Genomic DNA, 19,074 nt, shown 5'->3' on the forward strand with positions numbered 1-19,074 from the left:
CTTTAAAATGAACAGAGTTTGTAAAATTAAAGGTAAAATAAATCGTGCAAAAGCATTGGATTACAGTGGATGAAGTTGTTTCATTTTTCTATATGGTCTGTGTTCGCAATTCAGATGCCACAATAATGTATACTGGGATTGGACAATGAAGTAAATAGATGGTGGATTGTGGGAGCCAGGTTTCTCACTGCTGCAGTGGGAGCTTACAGATAAGCAGGGTGGAAACCAGAATGACCCATGTAATAATGGATTAGAGTTGGAGACAGCAGTATGAACTCTAGTTTAATTTAGATACAAGTGGTTGCATATAGAAGTATTAAAGACATGTGTATATACATGGGTCAGTATACACATATACCCATTTATTTGCTCTGTCAGCCAAGAGAACAGTCACAACAAGCTACTGTTATTTATAATTGCCAGAACTTGGAAGCAACCAAGGTGTTCTTCAGTAGGTGAATGGATAAACTGTGATACATCCATACAATAAAACAAGAATACCCCAGTAGCCACAAGCATAACTGTGGTTGAAATCTTGGTTTCTCATTACCATTCTTCAATAAAAGGAACCAGGGCTCCTTGGAGAAATGGTTGATGCTAGGACTGGGGCAGGGAATATACAAGATAACCTGGAGCATCTTGCAGTTGCAGATAGTAAAGACATAAAAAAATCCCCCAAAACCCCAAAATTCAAGAAACAAACAACTCCAACCCTACAGTAATGAGGGTATGCCAAAGGACACAGGAGTCAATTGAAAGGGTTCCCAATGATCATAGCTGGAATAATTAGATCAACAAAATAAAGTAGTAGGTTGTATTATAACACCCAAAATAAAATACATTTCCTTATAATAAGTCTATACCAATATAAATAAATAAATGGGAGAAAAAAATTTCTCCCCAGCAGAAGAAATCCAAATGATTTATGCAGATACTCCACTCTGAAATAAGTGGAGTATAACTCCTCACTCCTTAAGTGTGAGTTGTGCACAATGACTTCCTTCAGCAAAGTACCATTAGAAAAAGAGAGCATAGAGCTGGTGCGGTGGCTCATGCCTGTAATCCCAGCACTTTGGGAGGCCCAGGCAGGTGGATCACGAGGTCAGGAGTTCAAGACCAGTCTGGCCAAGATGGTGAAACCTCGTCTCTACTAAAAATACAAAAATTAGCTGGGCGTGGTGGTGGGTGCCTGTAATCCCAGCTACTCGGGAGGCTGAGGCAGGGAATTGCTTGAACCCAGGAGGCAGAGGTTGCAGTGAGCTGAGATTGCACCACTGCACTCCAGCCTGGGCAACAGAGTGAGACTCTGTCTCCAAAAATGAAAAGAAAAAAAAAGAAAAGGGGAGCATAGTAATGTTAGTGGACAGATCTGAAAAACATCACCCTAGCCAGGTGCTCAAGGTCACCATTAACAGGAATAGATACATCATGTTGACAGTAGGTACCTTTCATATGATGTGATGAAAATGGTACTTTACCTCTTTAGTCTTCTTTTCCCAAGTCCATAACCCCAGCCAAATCATGAGAAAAGCATTAGATCCCCATCAAGGGACATTCCACAAAATACCTGACTCCTTAAAACTGCCCACTTCATCAAAAACAAGCAAAGTCCGAGAAACTGTCACAGCCAAGAGGAGTCCCAGACATGAGGGTTAATGGAAAGTGGGCTCCTGAATGGAATCCTGGAATAGAGAAAGAATATTCGGGTAAAACGGAGAAAATCTGAAGACAGTGTGGGCTTTAAATAACAACAACATATTTAACATTAGTTTATTATTTATAACAAATGTACCGTACCAATGTAAGACGTTAATAAAAAAGGGAATTCCGTGTGGGGCATATGGGAACTGTCTGTACTATCTTTGAAGTGTCTCTGTAAATCTAAACTGTCCTAAAAAATAAGCTTCATTGAAATAATGTTTACTTAAAAACAAACATCCCAGAATCAAACCATAGAGGTCTTAAAAACAAAAAAAGAAAGAAAAGAGAAAGAAAATGAAAGAAAAACCAACAACTGCCTCCCCAGATCTTCCACCCCATGCGAAGTGGGGCACAGCAGGGTGAGGGAAGCTTCTGGGAGTGCAGAGCTGGCAGATCCCAGAGAACAGACGACCTTCAGGTTTCCAGTTTCCAGTTACCAGTGTGCGTGTGGACACCGCAGCCCTGAAGCAGCACCTTCCCCACACTGGCAGGGTTGGTGCGCAGACAGACCCGAGGAGGCACTCTCCAAGGGCGGCCGAAGGCGCACGGTGGCCCAGGTCCCGGTAGCTCTGGGCTGGGCTCCGCGCAGTCTGCTCTCACATCCCCACAGGCTTCCTCCTGGCCTCCTTAGGTCCTTAGCTCTAGCCCCTGAACAACGCGGCTCCGTTGGGAGTTAGTCTGGGAAAGTGCAGACTCAACATCCCGCCACATCTACTCTAGTCCTGAGAGAAATATGAAGCAAAATTGAGCTCAGAGGTTAGAGGCTTATGGTGAAAAAGAGGGGAAAATGGAGGGCTCTTCTGTGCCCCCAGTTCAAAGTCACCGTAGGGAGGGTGTGCGCCTTCCTCCCTTCCTGGGGCGTTCAGAGGGAGGGTGCCGGGTGCCAGCCTCCCAGAAGCTGAGCTGGAGATTGCAGGGATTTGCAGAGAGAGAGTTCTGGTGTTAGAACAGGGGCTGGGCTGGGAGAGTAGGGTAACTGCCTAAAGCTTTGGGGGTGTGGCGCGACTTTAGCGTGAGGGTCTCAAGTTCAGAATTTTCAGGGAACTCGAAGAGCTCCCGTGTTTTTGTAGCAAGCAAATCACTTTGACTTTAAAGGGGGAGGCACAGGCCGCCGGAGCGGTTTTGGACAGTGGCGCGTGCGCTCTGGAAAGCTGAGGGCTGGCAGGAGATGGGGCTTTCCTGAGAAAGAGAAGAAGGGGCCCAGGATCCCATAGCCTACAAAAATGCACCAGAGGAATGGAAACAGCCTAGAGCTGGTGTCAACTCCCACAGCAGGTGCCAAGAGCCCGAGTCGAGGTGTCAGACCAGCGCCAGCGTGTCTCTGCGCTGGCCGCGCCCAGTCTTCTCCAGCTTTACGCACGGCCTTGGCTCGCCCTCTGGTCCCTTGGGGAAGTCAGGGGAACTCCAGCCGCCTCTCCTAAGGACAAGACTTTCCCTACAGACACGGGCCTTTTTACCAGGGAGTCCTAAGGGCGAAAGAAGCTAGCGATCAGGGCTCTACATCAGGGCGAGGGACAAGCTGGAATGGCCATGGCTGGCCTCGGAGAGGGGCGCACAGCCTGTTGGCGGGTGGCAAGACCTTTGAGTTAATGTATAATTGTGAGCAGATGGCGGGGGCTGGCGGCAGCCCGGGGCCTGGGCCCAGCTAATGAGGGACAATTAGCCCCAAACCTGGTGGGGGTGGTTGAGAGAGTCAGACAGTGAAGGCAGATATTTGCTCCTCAAACAGTCTAGTGCGCTGGGCAGAGGGCTGAGTGGCAGAGCCTTTGGGCTGGCTAGGCCCCCCTGCCAGGGCCCTTTACCACTTTTCCCTCCCCCATCACCTCTGGGTAGAAAGCCTCTGTTTGTTCAGACCCAAGAGGGCGTCATAAAGGCGGAGGGAGAGGGTAGTTTATGGGGTAAATCGTTGCCACCACCATCTGCCAGGGCTTGTCCCTGTTCCCCCTGATACCCCTATCTCCACCCTCATGCAGCTGTCTATAGGAATAGCTGGTCAGGACATGAGACTTGAGCCCCTACATGCAGGGGCACATCTAGCAGGGAGGAATGAGGCAGGGACGGGGGACTAAGAGGAGGGCTACCATAGGCCCTGCTGGGGACTTCCTCCCACCCAGGCATGGCTAAGCAGAGTGACCAGCAGTCCCCAGCTTCCCTGGGATGGAATGACTGTAAGGGCACTTGGGCAAATGCTGTCCTGCCTGAGGTCCTGAAATCACCCTCTGCAGTCAGTCTCCCCTGTACCCCAATATCAGCCGGAGGATGCTGGAGGAGGGTAGAAGAGGAAAAGAGTAAGTGTCAGGGTAAAGGGAAACCCCACTTATGTGAGACATTTGGCCTTTGAGAGCAAGATTTCCCAAGCCTAGGATCAAGCTGAACTGACAACAACCACTTTCACCCCAAAACCTCAAAGCATTTACAATGAAATGCAGTCTTCCATTCTCTGATTTCTGGGTCTAGTTTTATTGCCCTACACCCTGCCTGCTTCCAATCTGACTTTGGCAATGACTTCACAGACTCTGAGGTGTGGAATGGACCCAAAGAGTTTTCCATGTTAGCACCTTCACACCCCCAGGGATCTGCCCAAGACCCTGATGGCTGGCAATGAAGCTTCCATGCACTAGAGGCTGCGTCTCACTTCCAGCATCCCACTACCACCTGGCCAGCTACTGATGCCTCTCGCCTCACCAGGGACCCAGATAACCTGTAGTGTCTTGTGGTAACAACAGTGCCATTACTGACGTAGAGTCTAAAAGCATCAAATCCCTAACAGAATGGAGTCTGATAACATCTAAAGATGGAAGGAGGAAAATCCTGCTGCAAGCGTCCTTATAAACACCCACATGCATCTCTGACTATGCTGAGGCTCATTTCCACCACCACTCCCATTGTCAGTGTTCTGAAGTCCGAGATCCTCCCATTTCCAGGCAAGAATTCACGCTTGTTGTCACCTCAGTCAAGGAGTCAATTGGAGAATTGGTGAGGACACTCTCTGGGGACAGCTGGTGCTAGGGGACACACACTATTCTCCATTCACTCTCATTGTCTTAGAGTGCTAGGAGCCAATTCAGTCAGTATTAGGCAACAGTCTGTACATTCATTTCTCTTTTACAGTAACACGCACGACTCAGGAGTTGACTCCAAAGCCCAGGCATGTGCATTGTGGCTGGGAAGCTGTGTTGGTGGTTTGGGAAAGCATCTTTTTGCTTCCGTGCATTCAAAGCCTTAAGGGCACAGCCTGAAGTTCCCCATTTTCCATGCTCAGCGTATCCTTCAGGAGTACTGGTCCTTGTGTGGGTGCACTTTTTCCTGCATGAGAATGGCTCTGTCTCTGCTTCAGGGACACAAAGTGGGCTCTGAGGATTCCTCACGGAAGGACATAGTGGGTCATTGGCTGTGGTTTGCCCTGCCTCAGGGCTGGTGTCTGTCAGCCCATGCACACCTCCCTCCTCCTCTCTCCTCTGCTCATGGCCTGTGACATCATTGGCTACTCCCAGAAGGCTGCCCTCTGCTCTTGAGCTCGGGCTCTCTGTAGCACTGGACCCCCTGGCAGGGCTGAAGCAGGAGCAGAGTGGAGGCTGTTACTAAGACCAGACCATCATCACCCCTGGAGCCTGCAGGGGTCTCAGAAGCTGAGCCCTCCCACTGAAGCTCCCACCTCATCTCCTCCACACAGGTAGCTCACCCTCAGGCTCATTGTCTGCCCTGCCTCTCATGCTGTCTCCATGCCTCTGCGTGGCCAAACCCAACTTCTCTCCCATTCTGTCTTTGCAGCTACCACCCTCCTGCCCTTTCCACCCCTTTTCCTGTTTTTCCATCTTGCAAGCACCAGTTATTTTTTCAGACATTTTAATGTGAATGTTGGGAATGTGTGGTGTGGCTTTTGAGATGGGGTTTCTGTTTGTGAGTTGAGGCATAATGACTTAGGTTTGGAGATTATTTGGGTTTGGATACTGAACCTGCATCCCCACTGCTTCTTTGTATTCTGGTCACTTAGGAGAACTGAGTCCTGTCAGGGATTTAGGGTTTGGCTGATATTTTGAGCTCTTTCATCCTGTCTTGACGCAGTCCTTTGCATTCTCTGTTTGACTCTCCTCTTTCCATTGTTTTTGTGGCAATTATACAAACATGAAGCAGGGGTGGGAGCAGAGAAAGAGAGCCCAGGATTAGGAGCCAGAAGTTGTAGCTTCTGATGAGGAACTGACTTCTAAACCTTGAGTTTTACTCTCTGGACAGCCCCTGACTTGTGGCAATCCCAATCTGTGCCTCAGTTTTCTCTTTGGAAAACCTCTGCCTTCCTGCTTGACTTTTTGGAAAGATGAAGATTTGAAGGGCTGTGTGCCTCTACCTACCTAGAAAAAAGTGAGTAAAAGCCATTTTAGCTATTGAACTTAATAAGTAGACTCCGGATTCCAAACTCTTTTTTTTTTTTTTTTTTGAGACGGAGTTTCACTCATGTTACCCAGGCTGGAGTGCAATGGCACGATCTTGGCTCACCGCAACCTCCGCCTCCTGGGTTCAAGCAATTCTCCTGCCTCAGCCTCCTGAGTAGCTGGGATTACAGGCACGCACCACCATGCCCAGCTAATTTTTTGTATTTTTAGTAGAGACGGGGTTTCACCATGTTGACCGGGATGGTCTCGATCTCTTGACCTCGTGATCCACCCGCCTCGGCCTCCCAAAGTGCTGGGATTACAGGCTTGAGCCACCGCACCCGGCCTTCTTTGTAATTCTTTGTTTCACCGGTGCTAGTCTTCTTTCTCCAGTTGGTCTGTAATCCACTGGAGAGCAAAGACCTTACCCTTTTCTGTTTACTGCCTTCATTCTGAACAACCAGCAACGTGCTCATGCTTAATATCTTATTCCGCATATAACTGCAGATGAATTAACTGAGCCAAGATGGCATGCTTATTACAAGAAAGTTCTGTGCATAAGCTGTTCCTTGGGGTGACCTCCAGCTCTACCAGGGTTCCAGGCATGAAAGGAGGCATCTTCATCTCTCATTAACTACTGATGAAAGTAGGAGAGGTATGGTGGCCTGTGGACCTGTGTCCCTTTCTGCTCAGAGACTCTCTTGGGCTCATGATGGTTTCTGTGTTGGTCAGCAAACAGTTCTATCCTGCTTCTGATCTCCTCCCTTCAATATGCCTTTGATAAAGGGATTAGTTGAATAAATGAGTGTCTGATACCAGAAAGGTGGTCTCTGACATTGAAGCTTCACTGTGAGATCTAGAACTCTTCAGAGTTAATAGGAATGAACAACCGCAGCAGGTTAGAGATGCTAAGAATGTGCCTCTTAGGAGAAGCTGGCACTTCAGGTGTATTCATCTCTATGCCCAGTGTGTAGGACCAGGGCCTCAGTGCCTGGGGGGTAGAGCCAAACCCCAGTTTCCCCAGAGCTTCCTGGAGAGTATAAAAAACACAGGAGCAAGCCCTTTTGAAGTGCAGCATTTGGCTGGCAGTTTGGAGAGCCCAACTGAGATTGTCTAATAGTGAAGGCGGACCCCTGAACTTGGGGACCCCAGAATCTTTGGCTCAGGTGTGTCATCCAGGACTGAGAAGGCTTAGGAGCAGTTGGAGACAACAGCTGCCCATTTGAAAAAGGGAAAGCTTGAGCATTTGAAAGCATCATCGCTTTCTACCACCCCAACCTTTTGTAATGAATGTGCGGGAAATGAGAATCCTTCCAATCCTCCCAGCCCTTGTTAGGACTTCAAGAAAGATCCAGTCTCCAGCCAACCTGCAGTGTTTTAGTTTTTATCACATAAAGGTTTAAATAAAAGAAATTCAAATTTTCTAATTTTAGCCAACCCACAGGCAAATTTTAGAAACCTGATCTCTATCACAAGACGCTACCTCCCAAGACCATTTCAAGTGAAAGACCCCACCCAAGTAACCCCCAACCCGCCCCGTTATTGCAGACCTGGGTCCCAAGCTGGAAAAGGAGCTCCTAGAAGGAACTTCCCTTGCCAGGCTTCCCAGCGGTGGCTCATCCTTCTGTGAGGAGCGTCAGCCTGGAGCATGCAGCAGGACGGTGAGGAGCCTGGGGGAAGTGGGAAGACAGGGAGGACGACAGAGACAGGGGAATCCTCAGGGCTTTGTTTCCATCAGCCGTTTCATCTGCCATTGGTCAGTGTTCTAGGGAAGCTTTTTCCAGTCCCTCCCTTCCTGCCCTGTCCTGCTTTCCTTAGATCAGGAGAGTCTGCGGGTACAGGCAAGGAACAAAGACTCACCCGTGAGCCAGCTCCCTAAGAAAGTAACTTGTGTTGATTGCCTGGGGGCAGCAAGAACGCGGTCTCCCAGGAGAAGATGTTCTCTGTGGTGGGAAGCCAAGCTGGAGGGGCCTGAGTAATCCTTTCCACAGCGGGGCAGGGCAGTCGGAGAGGTGGTGTGTGGATACCTCTGTCTCACGCCCAGGGATCAGTAGCATGAACCAGCTCGGGGGGCTCTTTGTGAATGGCCGGCCCCTGCCTCTGGATACCCGGCAGCAGATTGTGCGGCTGGCAGTCAGTGGAATGCGACCCTGTGACATCTCACGGAGCCTGAAGGTAATGAGCCAGCACCTTCACACAGTGATAGGGACAGGAAGCAGGGAGAAGGGGCTCCTCTGAAAGCAAGAGCCTGGTGCTGTTGCAGGCTTGGAGGGCTTTTGGGACTTGGGTCACTTCCTGGGAGACCCTCTTGGAGGTTGAAAAGGGGAGCTTCGGGCCCTCAAAGGTGAGGCTGGACTCCCAACTTCATGGTCTGGTCCAGTAAGTCTTGGCTTTGTCTTGTAGCCTCCTCTTGTCCCAGGGACTCTCTCCCTCCTTCTGCCCATTATGCCTCACCTGTCCCTGCTTCTCATCTGCCTCAGGTATCTAACGGCTGTGTGAGCAAGATCCTAGGGCGTTACTACCGCACAGGTGTCTTGGAGCCCAAGGGCATTGGGGGAAGCAAGCCACGGCTGGCTACACCCCCAGTGGTGGCTCGAATTGCCCAGCTGAAGGGTGAGTGTCCGGCCCTCTTTGCCTGGGAGATCCAACGCCAGCTTTGTGCTGAAGGGCTTTGTACCCAGGACAAGACTCCCAGTGTAAGTATGCTTCCCTCCCCACATTGGGGCTGGAAAACAGGCTTTCTGGGGAGACAGAGAGCATTTCTTTTTTTTTTTTTTGTTTTTTGTTTTTTTGAGACAGAGTTTCGGTCTTGTTACCCAGGCTGGAGTGCAATGGCCCTATCTTGGCTCACCGCAACCTCCGCCTCCTGGGTTCAGGCAATTCTCCTGCCTCAGCCTCCTGAGTAGCTGGGATTACAGGCACGTGCCACCATGCCCAGCTAATTTTTTGTATTTTTAGTAGAGACGGGGTTTCACCATGTTGACCAGGATGGTCTCGATCTCTTGACCTCGTGATCCACCCGTCTCAGCCTCTCAAAGTGCTGGGATTACAGGCGTGAGCCACGGCGCCCAACCGACAAAGAGCATTTCTTATTTGGCAATGTGGGCATCCCAGGCTGGTGACAGGACTCCTGGGCTCTTCTGACCCTTAAGTTTTTCTTTTGAAAAGTGGTGGTAAGAAGAGAAGTGGAAGGAGAAAGCATAAGAAAGCATAGAGGGAGAGAGGAGGCTGCTCTTGAGAACAATGCGTGGGTGGAGACAGAAGGGGAGAAAGGATATTAAGAGGAATGTCCTCAGGGTGCAAACCCGGTCTGAGCACCATCTCTCCACAACACTCCAACACTCCTAGATCTCTTCCATCAATCGAGTCCTGCGGGCACTGCAGGAGGACCAGGGACTACCGTGGGCACAGCTCAGGTCACCAGGTGGGTCTTGGAGTTGTCCCCAGGGCTAACCAGAATCAAATCTCCAGCATTTTGTAGCCCTTTCTTAAAAGGGCTTTCCCAAGGCCCTTTCTCGTTCTTTCTTGGTTCACCCTCTCAACAACCCAATAAGGAGGACCAGGCAGGGAGTCTTATTCGCTCCTGGCAGAAGAAAATTGAGGTCCTGTGAAGTAACTTACTCAAGGACACCAGCTAGTTGATGGCAGTTCCTGGAACAGAACCCAGGTTCCCTAGCCCCTGGGTTCACAGGATCTACTGAAGAAGAGACAGGACTGGGTCTCATACCCTCCCTCTGCCCCATTCATAGCTTCTTAGAGCATCATTCATGTTCGTTGGGATCACACACACCTGGACCAAGCCTGCTGCTGATCCCCCTAAACTCCTGCACATTAAGTATGCACCCCACTGTGGTGTTGAGAACCCTTTCCACCAAGTGACCCTCCAGTGACCTCCAAGTAACTGTGAAAGCCCCAGCATCTTGGCTCTGCTCTTCCACCCATGGCGTCTCCTGGCTGCAGCCCCAGGGACTCAGGGACCCCATCTGACCAGAGGAATCACCATCACAAACCAGAACAAACTGTTGTCTTTTTTTTTAGTTGTTTCAGCTCCAGCTCTCCCCACTCCCCATAGTGGCTCTGAGACTCCCCGGGGTCCCCACCCAGGAACCAGCCACCGGAATCGGACTATCTTCTCCCCAGGCCAAGCAGAAGCATTGGAGAAAGGTGCTGGGCTGGGGGAGATGGAGGGTCAGAGAGTCCTCGGTGTGACACAGGGACAGTGGCCCTGAGGCCTGTGGGCAAAGGCTGAGAGGTGCAAGCTGTGAGTGGCCCTGCCTTGAGGAGGAAGGTAGTTTGGGGTTGTTGCCTGAGGGGAGACTCCTGCCTTGCTCCTCTCCTGGTGCCCTTACTCTGTGAGCCTCTATATCTGCAGAGTTCCAGCGTGGGCAGTATCCTGATTCAGTGGCCCGTGGAAAGCTGGCTGCTGCCACCTCTCTGCCTGAGGACACGGTGAGGGTGAGTGGGCTCTGCAACACTGTGCACAAACCACAAGGAGGAAGAGTCTATGCCGGCCAGGGTTTTGGATTCCAATGAGGTGGAGAGGGGAGGTGAGAAGGTGGATGCAAACTTGTTCGGAGCAAAAATCAGAGATGAGACCCTCCTTGTTCACATTCTGCTGACTGCTCTCCTCTCTTCCCCAACCAAAACTTTTGATTTGAGGAAGGGGCCAGAGAGCAAAAGCTAGGGCAGGGAGGGAGGATGTCAGGCCCAAGGAAGGGTCAACATTGTGAGTTCAGGCTAGGAAGGAACATGTGGTGAGATCAGCAGGTGCCACACAGCATAAAGGACAGCCAGCTGCATTGTCCCTGTCCTCGCTCAGGTCTGGTTTTCCAACAGAAGAGCCAAATGGCGCCGACAAGAGAAGCTCAAGTGGGAAATGCAGCTTCCAGGTGATTGCTCTGTACCATCATCCATTTGCCTGCCCATCCATCCATCCATCCATCCATCCTCCATTCATCCATCCATTTATCCATCTACCCATGTATCAATCCATCCATCCATCCATCTATCCAGTCACCCACCTACCCACCCACTTATGCTCCATCCATCCATTCATCCTCTATCCATCTATCCATTTATCTATCCATCCATCCATCTATCCATCCATCCAGCCAGCCAGCCAGCCCGCCAGTCATTCCTCCCTCCCTCCAGCCAGCCAGTCACCCACTCACCTAGCCATCCATCCATCCATCCATCCATCCATCCATCCATCCATCCATCTATCTGTCCATCTATGCATCCATTCATCCATCCACCCACCCACACAGCTACCCATTTATCCACCAGTCTATCCATGCATCCTTCCCTTCATCCATCCATCCACCCATGAATCCATTTATTCAACCCCCCAGTCACCCAGCCACCCACCTATCTACCTATCCATTTATCCATCCATTCACCCATTCATCCATGCATCTGCCCATGCATCCATTCATCCATCCATTCACCCATGCATCCACCCATGCATCCATCCACCCACCCATGCATCCATCATCCATTTTTCCATTCATCTATGCATCCACCCACCCATCCATCCAACATTTACTCAGCATCTCCCAAGTGCCAGACCCTGTGCTAGATGCTGGGCACACCCAGTCCCTGCTCTTAAGGCTGCACTGTCCCCAGTACCATCACTGGAATTTAATCATTCTTCTTCAGTTTCCCAAGGACCTGTCTTGGGGAAGAGGGCAGTTTTGGGTTAAAATATCCATCTCCTCCCACCCCAGCCAGAAGTTGCTGACTTTCCTAGAACCTCCTTGCATTTAACCTTCCTGCTTCTCACCATGCTCCTCCTGCGCCCAAACCCAATTCCTCCTTCTGAGTGGGTTCACTCTCATTTTATAGGTGCTTCTCAGGCGCTGACTGTGCCAAGGGTTGCCCCAGGAATCATCTCTGCACAGGTAATTGGGAGGAGAGAGGAGTCTGTGCCCTGGGAAGACTGAAGGGCTTACGACCTCTCCCATTTCTGGCCTGAGCCAGGATCTCTGGCTCCCCAGGGCCCCACAGGGTCCACATCAAGAAAGTACTATCCCCAAAGTCTACTAAGTGAATGGTTCTCTCTGGAGTTGAGCAGGATACAACCTGGGTGTCAGGCAGCCCTGGGGTCCCGGCATTCTAAACAGGAGGCATCACTGGCAGCTAAGGTTCTTCTCTTGCTTTTTTTTTTTAGCAGTCCCCTGGCAGTGTGCCCACAGCAGCCCTGCCTGCCCTGGAACCACTGGGTCCCTCCTGCTATCAGCTGTGCTGGGCAACAGCACCAGACAGGTGTCTGAGTGACACCCCACCTAAATCCTGTCTCAAGCCCTGCTGGGGTAAGAATTCAGGCCAGGCCTCAGTACTGTAGGACATGGGGAGAGCCAGCTGACTCAACCTCCAAGAGGGCATGGATCTCCAGTGGGGGTCATCAAAGGAAACTCGATACAGCTTTCCTCATTCTTTGCATAGCCCACAAAGTTAGGGAGACTAGTAACTCCTGAGTCTATGGTATCACTGACAGCCATAGCAGGTAAAGGGTGTGAGACTGGGATTCAAGTGTGTATATGCAGGGTGAGAAACTGATGTCTCAGCCTCTCTCCCTCAGTCACTTTGAGAGGTGGAGTGAGAGCAATAAACCTAAGTTTCCTCTCTGTCCCCGCAGGCCACTTGCCCTCACAGCCGAATTCCCTGGACTCGGGACTGCTTTGCCTTCCTTGTTCTTCCTCCCACTGGCCCCTGGCCAGTCTTGGTGGCTCTCAGGCCCTGCTCTGGCCTGGCTGCCCACTACTGTAAGCTTGGAATGAGGCAGGAGTGGGAAGGAGATGGCCTAGGGAGGATCTAATACCATCCTGCCCATTGTCCTTACCGTCCTGCCCATGCAGACTATGGCTCCTTCCTCCTTCCTGTGATCATTCCCTCCTGTGTGGACCTTGTCTGGCCCTGCCTTGCTGCCTCTCCAGCACGTCACCCGATTGGAGGGGCTGGTGAAGCGACACCCACCCACATCTCACACTGGCCTTAAGAGGCCTCCACTCAGCAGTAATAAAAACAGTTTTTATTAGCAGTAGTTCCATCATCCATCATGTTTCCCTTATGAGCACCCCTTGCCCACTCTTATATTTAACAATTATAGACAATTTGCCCTATCACCTATTTACATCTATGTATCTACCATCTAATCTATGCGTGTATGTATGTATGTAGCCAATATATGTATCTAAACAATGTATTTGTCTATGCATCAATGCATCAATTTATCTTATCTATGTATCTATATGTGTATTATACGTGTATCTATCTTGGTGTTTATGTGCTCATATGCCTACATGAATGCACATGTGCGTGCATACACACACACACACACACACACACACACACACACAGAGAGATATTACATCATGGCATGTTATTCCTAAGTCTTCTAGCATCCCCCAAAATAAGAAACTTGTCTTACATAATCGCAATATCATTTCTACATCTAAGAAAATTTAGTGTAATTCCTTAATCTAAGAAAATAGGCATTCATTCCCTAATTGCATATGTATTTTTGTCATGGCAGCAAACAGAGTGAAGTGCCATTTCTCATATTCTGCTTTCCATTTGTAAGTGCTTTATTTATACATGTTCCAGAGGCACGTTTACTTGGTTCTTTTGGCAGTAAGTTCTAAATATTCTCAATTCTGTCCCTTCAAATAAAGGTCTAGGCTTTTCCTGAGAAATCTTGGGATGTGGAGAAAGGGAAGAATATGGGAGAAAGGAGAAGAAGAAGGGGATATTCAGAAAGGAGGACAGGCTCATCCTTCCAAATTCTTTCCCTTTTCAAAGGCAGGGGATAGATGATGGTGGCAGGGTTTGTTTATGGCTATCTGGGATAGGTACTGATCCAGAAGATGTCCTTCAAGAGGTCTCTTTGTTATCAAATACTGTGCTGTGCTGTTTAATAAGTAGCCACCAACCGCATGTGGCTATTTAAATGTAATTCACATTAAAAAAAAAAGAAGAAGAAGAACAATGCAGTTTCTCACTCACACTAGCCACATTTCGAATGCCCAGTAGTTACATGTGACTTGTAAGGACTATAGAGCATTTCAGTCATTGCAGAACTATGGGACTGCACAGCTCTAGAATGAAATTTCAAGGGTAATAGAGCACATCCTGCCCCTGCCTTGCCTTCTCTACGTTCAAGCTGGAGGCCCTGCTGGGCAGAACGGTCCTGAGAAATAGGTGAGGTTTTATGGGGTGAATCTGCACAGTGAAGGTTAAGAACAAGCATTCACTTCAGTGACAGGACTGACATATGCCATGGAAGGAGCTGTCTCAGCTGAGCCTCATGGTTGTGATAGTTAGTGGCAGCCCATCTGGAGCAGCTGCTGTCGATGCTGGCTGCAGAAGGGGAGGCACAGTGGGGTTATGTGCTCCACAGGGACAGCAGGAGCTGGAACAGGCACGAGCCACGCTACCAATGGAGTTGGCAGGGTGGGAGCCCGGTGCTCTTGGACACAGCTGCAGCTACTAGCTGTGGCTCCAGACCTAGGCATCCCTGCACTCTCAGGGCCCCAGGAAGCCCCTGCCCTGCAGACTCAGAAGTGCCTGCTCTCACTCCCTGGCTTCTCCCCGCTCCTGGAGCCCACTGTGGTGTGAAGCAAAGTTGTGGCTGCACCAGGACGCTATGCAACCTGGCTACAGATGTGTGTGCTCTGGGTGGCACTGATACACCAGCCCTACTACCACCTTGGCCCCCTCCTGACTTTGGGTGCCAATGAGTGCAGGAGAAAGGCCATGGCGAGAGGGCATCTTGGTGTCAGCCTGCAGGCACCCCTCAGCACAAACAGCCTGGGTGCCATGGACAGCATGTTGATAGTGGGAGGCAGACAGGTTCCTGGGTGGGAAGGGGCAAGTTCCCAGTGAAACCCCACCTTTAAGCCAGGAACAGCCTGAAGCCTGGGGGCCAGGCTGCCAGTTCTGGGTGAAGGAAGACTTCCAGAGTGAGGACTTCATTGATGACTCTTTGGTCAGTTGGATGGTGCTTTTTCCAGGCCTGCCCATGGCCACCCATGGACCTGTCAGCACACACTCCTCCCTTCTGAGCCCATAAAAACCCCAGGACTCAGCCAGAGTCACAGAGATCATCGGGACTACGGGAAGGAGCTACCCACTTCAGGTTTCCTCAACTAGTTGGAATGGCCTGCCAGCAGAAAGGGGCTACCTACTGCCAGTCTTCTGAGAGCTGTTCTTTTGCTCAGTGAAGCTCCTCTCTGCCTTGCTCACCCCCAAGTTGTCCACATACCTCATTCTTCCTGAACATGGGGCAAAAACTCTAGATCCACCAAATGGCAGGACTGAAAGAGCTGTAACACAAACAGAATTGAAACAAACCCTCCACCCACCACGTTGTGGGTGATGAGAAAGAAAGAAGAGCTGTGACCCTTCAGGGAGCCCAGACCTAGGGGCTCCTTGAGCCATGGCAGTGACTTTCTCTTTGGGGCCCTGTGATTCCTGGCATCTCCAAGCTCCCAGGCACCACTGCATTCCCCAGTGCCTGCAGTGAAAGCCACTTGTGGTCCTGCTGAAGCCTTGCACAGAGCCGTGGCCTGTCAGCACCTGGAGTGCCTGCCCCGCCACAGCTGGCACACCTGATTGTGCACAGTGGCTAGACCCCCAGCTTGTTCACACACTTCTCCCCCCACTGCTCCACTCCTGGCTTGTTCTTGGCAGCCGTGGGATCCAGGCTAGTAGCACAAGCTGAGTGCAGCCTGCCTGGTCGAGTAGGTGGAATGAGCAAAACTCAGGCAAAGGCACCACCAGCCACAGAGGTTTCCAGATGGAAAAGTGACACCTCAAGGATCCCGTGACAGTTGGTCATGTGGGGAACATGGCATAAGATTGTGTGTGTGCGCGCGCACATGCATGCTCATGCATCTGAATGTGTGCAGTATTCCACCCCATCCACGGTTTTGTTTTTTGGGTTTCAGTTACTTGTCATTAACTGCAATCTGAAAATATTAAATGGAAAATTCCAGAAATAAGCAACTCATTGATTTTAAATTGCATGTCACTCTGAGTAGCTTGAGACATCTTGTATCTTCATGCTGTCTGTGTTTACCTGCTTATTAGCCAGTAGCAGTCTTGATTATCAGATAACTACCATGGCATTGTAGTGCTTGTGTTCACGTAACCCTTATTTTACTTATTAATAGCCCAAAGTGCAAAAGTAGTGATAATGGCATTTATCATAATTGTTCTATTTTATTATTATTATTGTTTACTTCTTACTGTGCTTAATTTTATAAATTAAACTTTATCCTAGATGTGTATGTATAGGAAAAAAGAGTATATGTATGATATGGTACTATCTGTGGGTTCAGGTATCTGCCCGGAGTCTTGAAACACATCTCCTGCAGGTAGCTGTGGGGATTAGAATGCTGAGGAAGAGATTCTGCATTAAATGACCTCCAAGGTCCTATCACTCTGAAGAGTGTATCCCACTGCACATATGTGGCCTATCCTTTTTTTTTTTTTTTTTTTAAACAGGTTATTTCTCTGTTGCCCAGGTTGGAGTGCAGTGGTACAAGCTCAGCTCACTGCAGCCTCAACCTCCGTGCACAAGCAATCCTCCTGCCTCAGCCTCCCAAGTAGCTAGAACTACAAGTGCACACCACCATGCCCAGTTAATTTTTTTGGATTTTCAGTAGAGATGAGGTCTCATTATGTTGCCCAGACTGGTCTCAAAGTCCTGGGCTCAAGTGATCCTCCTGCTTTGGTCTCCCAAGGATTACAGGCGTGAGCCACTGCATCCAGCAGGTGCATATTCTTAATACTTTCTAGGAAAGGAAATGCCCTGATCTCCAGTATTCTCACTTTTCATTTGACTGACCTATTACTGGACTGAAATTAAAAAAAAATCTTTTATATGTTTTGAGGGGTGATAAACTTACAAAAAATGAAGTCGTTTTCCTCTATCCAAACTGAATCTCTCTCACGTTCCAGTTTCGGCCTTCTCTTGTCAACAGATTTAAAAATCAGACATTTATTATGATACGGGGCAAATTTTCCAAAGTGGGAAATAGGCAGTACTGTTGGTATTGAAGAACACTTTAGGAGGCGTGTGGATGCTGATTCAAATAATACTGAGTCAGAAGTGAGAAGATTATTCCCTTTTCAACTCCCTTTCGATTCTGGTTGTAACAAGGAGAAAGTTTCATTTTGGTCCTAGTCTTTAGTGCCTCTTTATCAGCTGTTGGCCTGGTGTGGTGGCTCACACCTGTAATCCCGGCACCTTGGGAGGCCAAGGCGGGCAGATCACTTAGGTCAGGAGTTTGAGACCAGCCTGGCCAACATGGTGAAACCCCGTCTCTACTAAAAATACAAAAATTAGTTGGGCTTGGTGGCAGGTGCCTGTGGTCCCAGCTACTCGGGAGGCTGAGGCAGGAGAATTGCTTGAACCCAGGAAGCGAAGTTTGTAGCGAGCTCAGATTGTGCCACGGCAATCCAGCCTGGGTGGCAGAGGAAGACTTGTCTAAAAAAAAAAAAAAAAAGAAAGTTGTTCATCTCCTTTATTAGCAAAGGGACAGGAACTGCAGGCTCTGAGTCTTGGGCAGGGAAGAAAAGTTTAACTAGGATTTGATATTATCGTTTTATTTTCATTACAAAGGTGCACCTCTTTTTAGTGCCCTTTGACTTTGCTTTAATGCATTTCACAGATACTGCTTTTTTTAAAAAACAAATTGAAAGTTTGTGGCAAGTCTATAGCTACCATTTTTCTAACAGCACGTGCTCACTTTTTGTCTCCCCGTCACATTTTGGTAATTTGGTAATTCTTGCAATATTTCAAACTTTTTCATTGTTATTATCTGGTATGGTAATCTGTGATTAATGATCTTTGGTATTACTATTGTAATCATTTTGGGGTGCCACAACTCACGTCCATATAAGATAAATGAACTTGGCCGGGCTCAGTGGCTCACGTCTGTAATCCCAGCTCTTTGGGAGGCCGAGGCAGGTGGATCACTTGAGGTGAGGAGTTCGAGACCAACCTGGCCAACATGGTGAAACTCCAACTCTACTAAAAATACAAAAAAAAATTAGCTGGGTGTGGTGGTGTGTGCCTGTATCCCAGCTACTTGGGAGGTTGAGGCAGGAGAATCCCTTGAACCCAGGAGGCAGAGGTTGCAGCGAGCCGAGTTTGCACCACTGTACTCCAGTCTAGGTGACAGAGTGAGACTCTGCCTCAAACAAAATAAAATAAATAAAATAAAAAAAAAATAGTAAGATGGTGAACTTAATTGATAAATGTGATGTGTGTTCTGACTGCCTTACTGACTGGCCCTTCCCACTTCTCTCTCCCTTTCCTCAGGCTTCCCTATTCCCTGAGACACACAATATTGAAATTAGGCCAATGAACCCTACAATTCTCTCTTAGTATTCAAGAAAGGACAGCCACACATCTCTCACCTTGAAGCAAAAGCTAGAAATGATGAAACTTAGGGAGGAAGACTTGTTGAGAACTGAGATAGGTAGAAAGTGAAGCCTCTTGTGCCAAACAGTTATTAGCAAATTGTGGATGTAGAAGAAAAGTTCATGAAGGAAACCCACCAGCAAAGAGCATGACTCACTGCAAGTTCAAATGATCATTAGCATTTTTTTTGGAGATGGCATCTCGCTCTTTTGCCCAGGTTGGAGTGTGGTGGCACAATTTCAGCTCACTGCAACCTCTGTCTCCCGGTTCCAGTGATTCTCTTGTCTCAGCCTCCAGAGTAGTTGAAATTACAGGCATCTGCCACCACATCCAGTTAATTTTTTTGTATTTTTAGTAGGGAGGGGGTTTCAACCATGTTGGCCAGGCTGGTTTTGAGCTGCTGACCTGAAGTGATCCTCTGGTTTCGGCCTCCCAAAGTGCTGGGATTACATGTGTGAGCCACCATGGCTGGCCGATCATTAGCAAATTTTAGCACTAAAGTATTTTGAAATTAAGGTATGCATATTGTTTTAAAGGCAAAATGCTATTGTATACTTAATAGACTACAGTATT

General features: G+C 49.0%; 1 protein-coding gene across 1 annotated transcript; it reads left to right on the plus strand.

Annotated features, from left to right (window-relative positions):
- Positions 1–7,623: 7,623 nt before the first annotated feature.
- On the plus strand, positions 7,624–13,400 carry PAX4 (paired box 4). The gene is made up of 10 exons (XM_032275763.1): positions 7,624–7,732; positions 8,116–8,246; positions 8,552–8,767; positions 9,420–9,495; positions 10,110–10,235; positions 10,444–10,526; positions 10,891–10,960; positions 11,916–11,971; positions 12,241–12,382; positions 12,709–13,400. The coding sequence occupies exons 1-10, from the start codon at positions 7,720–7,722 to the stop codon at positions 12,837–12,839; spliced, it is 1,044 nt and encodes a 347-aa protein (XP_032131654.1). The 5' UTR covers positions 7,624–7,719; the 3' UTR covers positions 12,840–13,400.
- Positions 13,401–19,074: the final 5,674 nt, after the last annotated feature.

Source organism: Sapajus apella, unplaced genomic scaffold, assembly GCF_009761245.1.
Source record: "Sapajus apella isolate SASKATOON/1434 unplaced genomic scaffold, GSC_monkey_1.0 scaffold7, whole genome shotgun sequence".
Classification (NCBI taxonomy): Eukaryota; Metazoa; Chordata; class Mammalia; order Primates; family Cebidae; genus Sapajus; species Sapajus apella.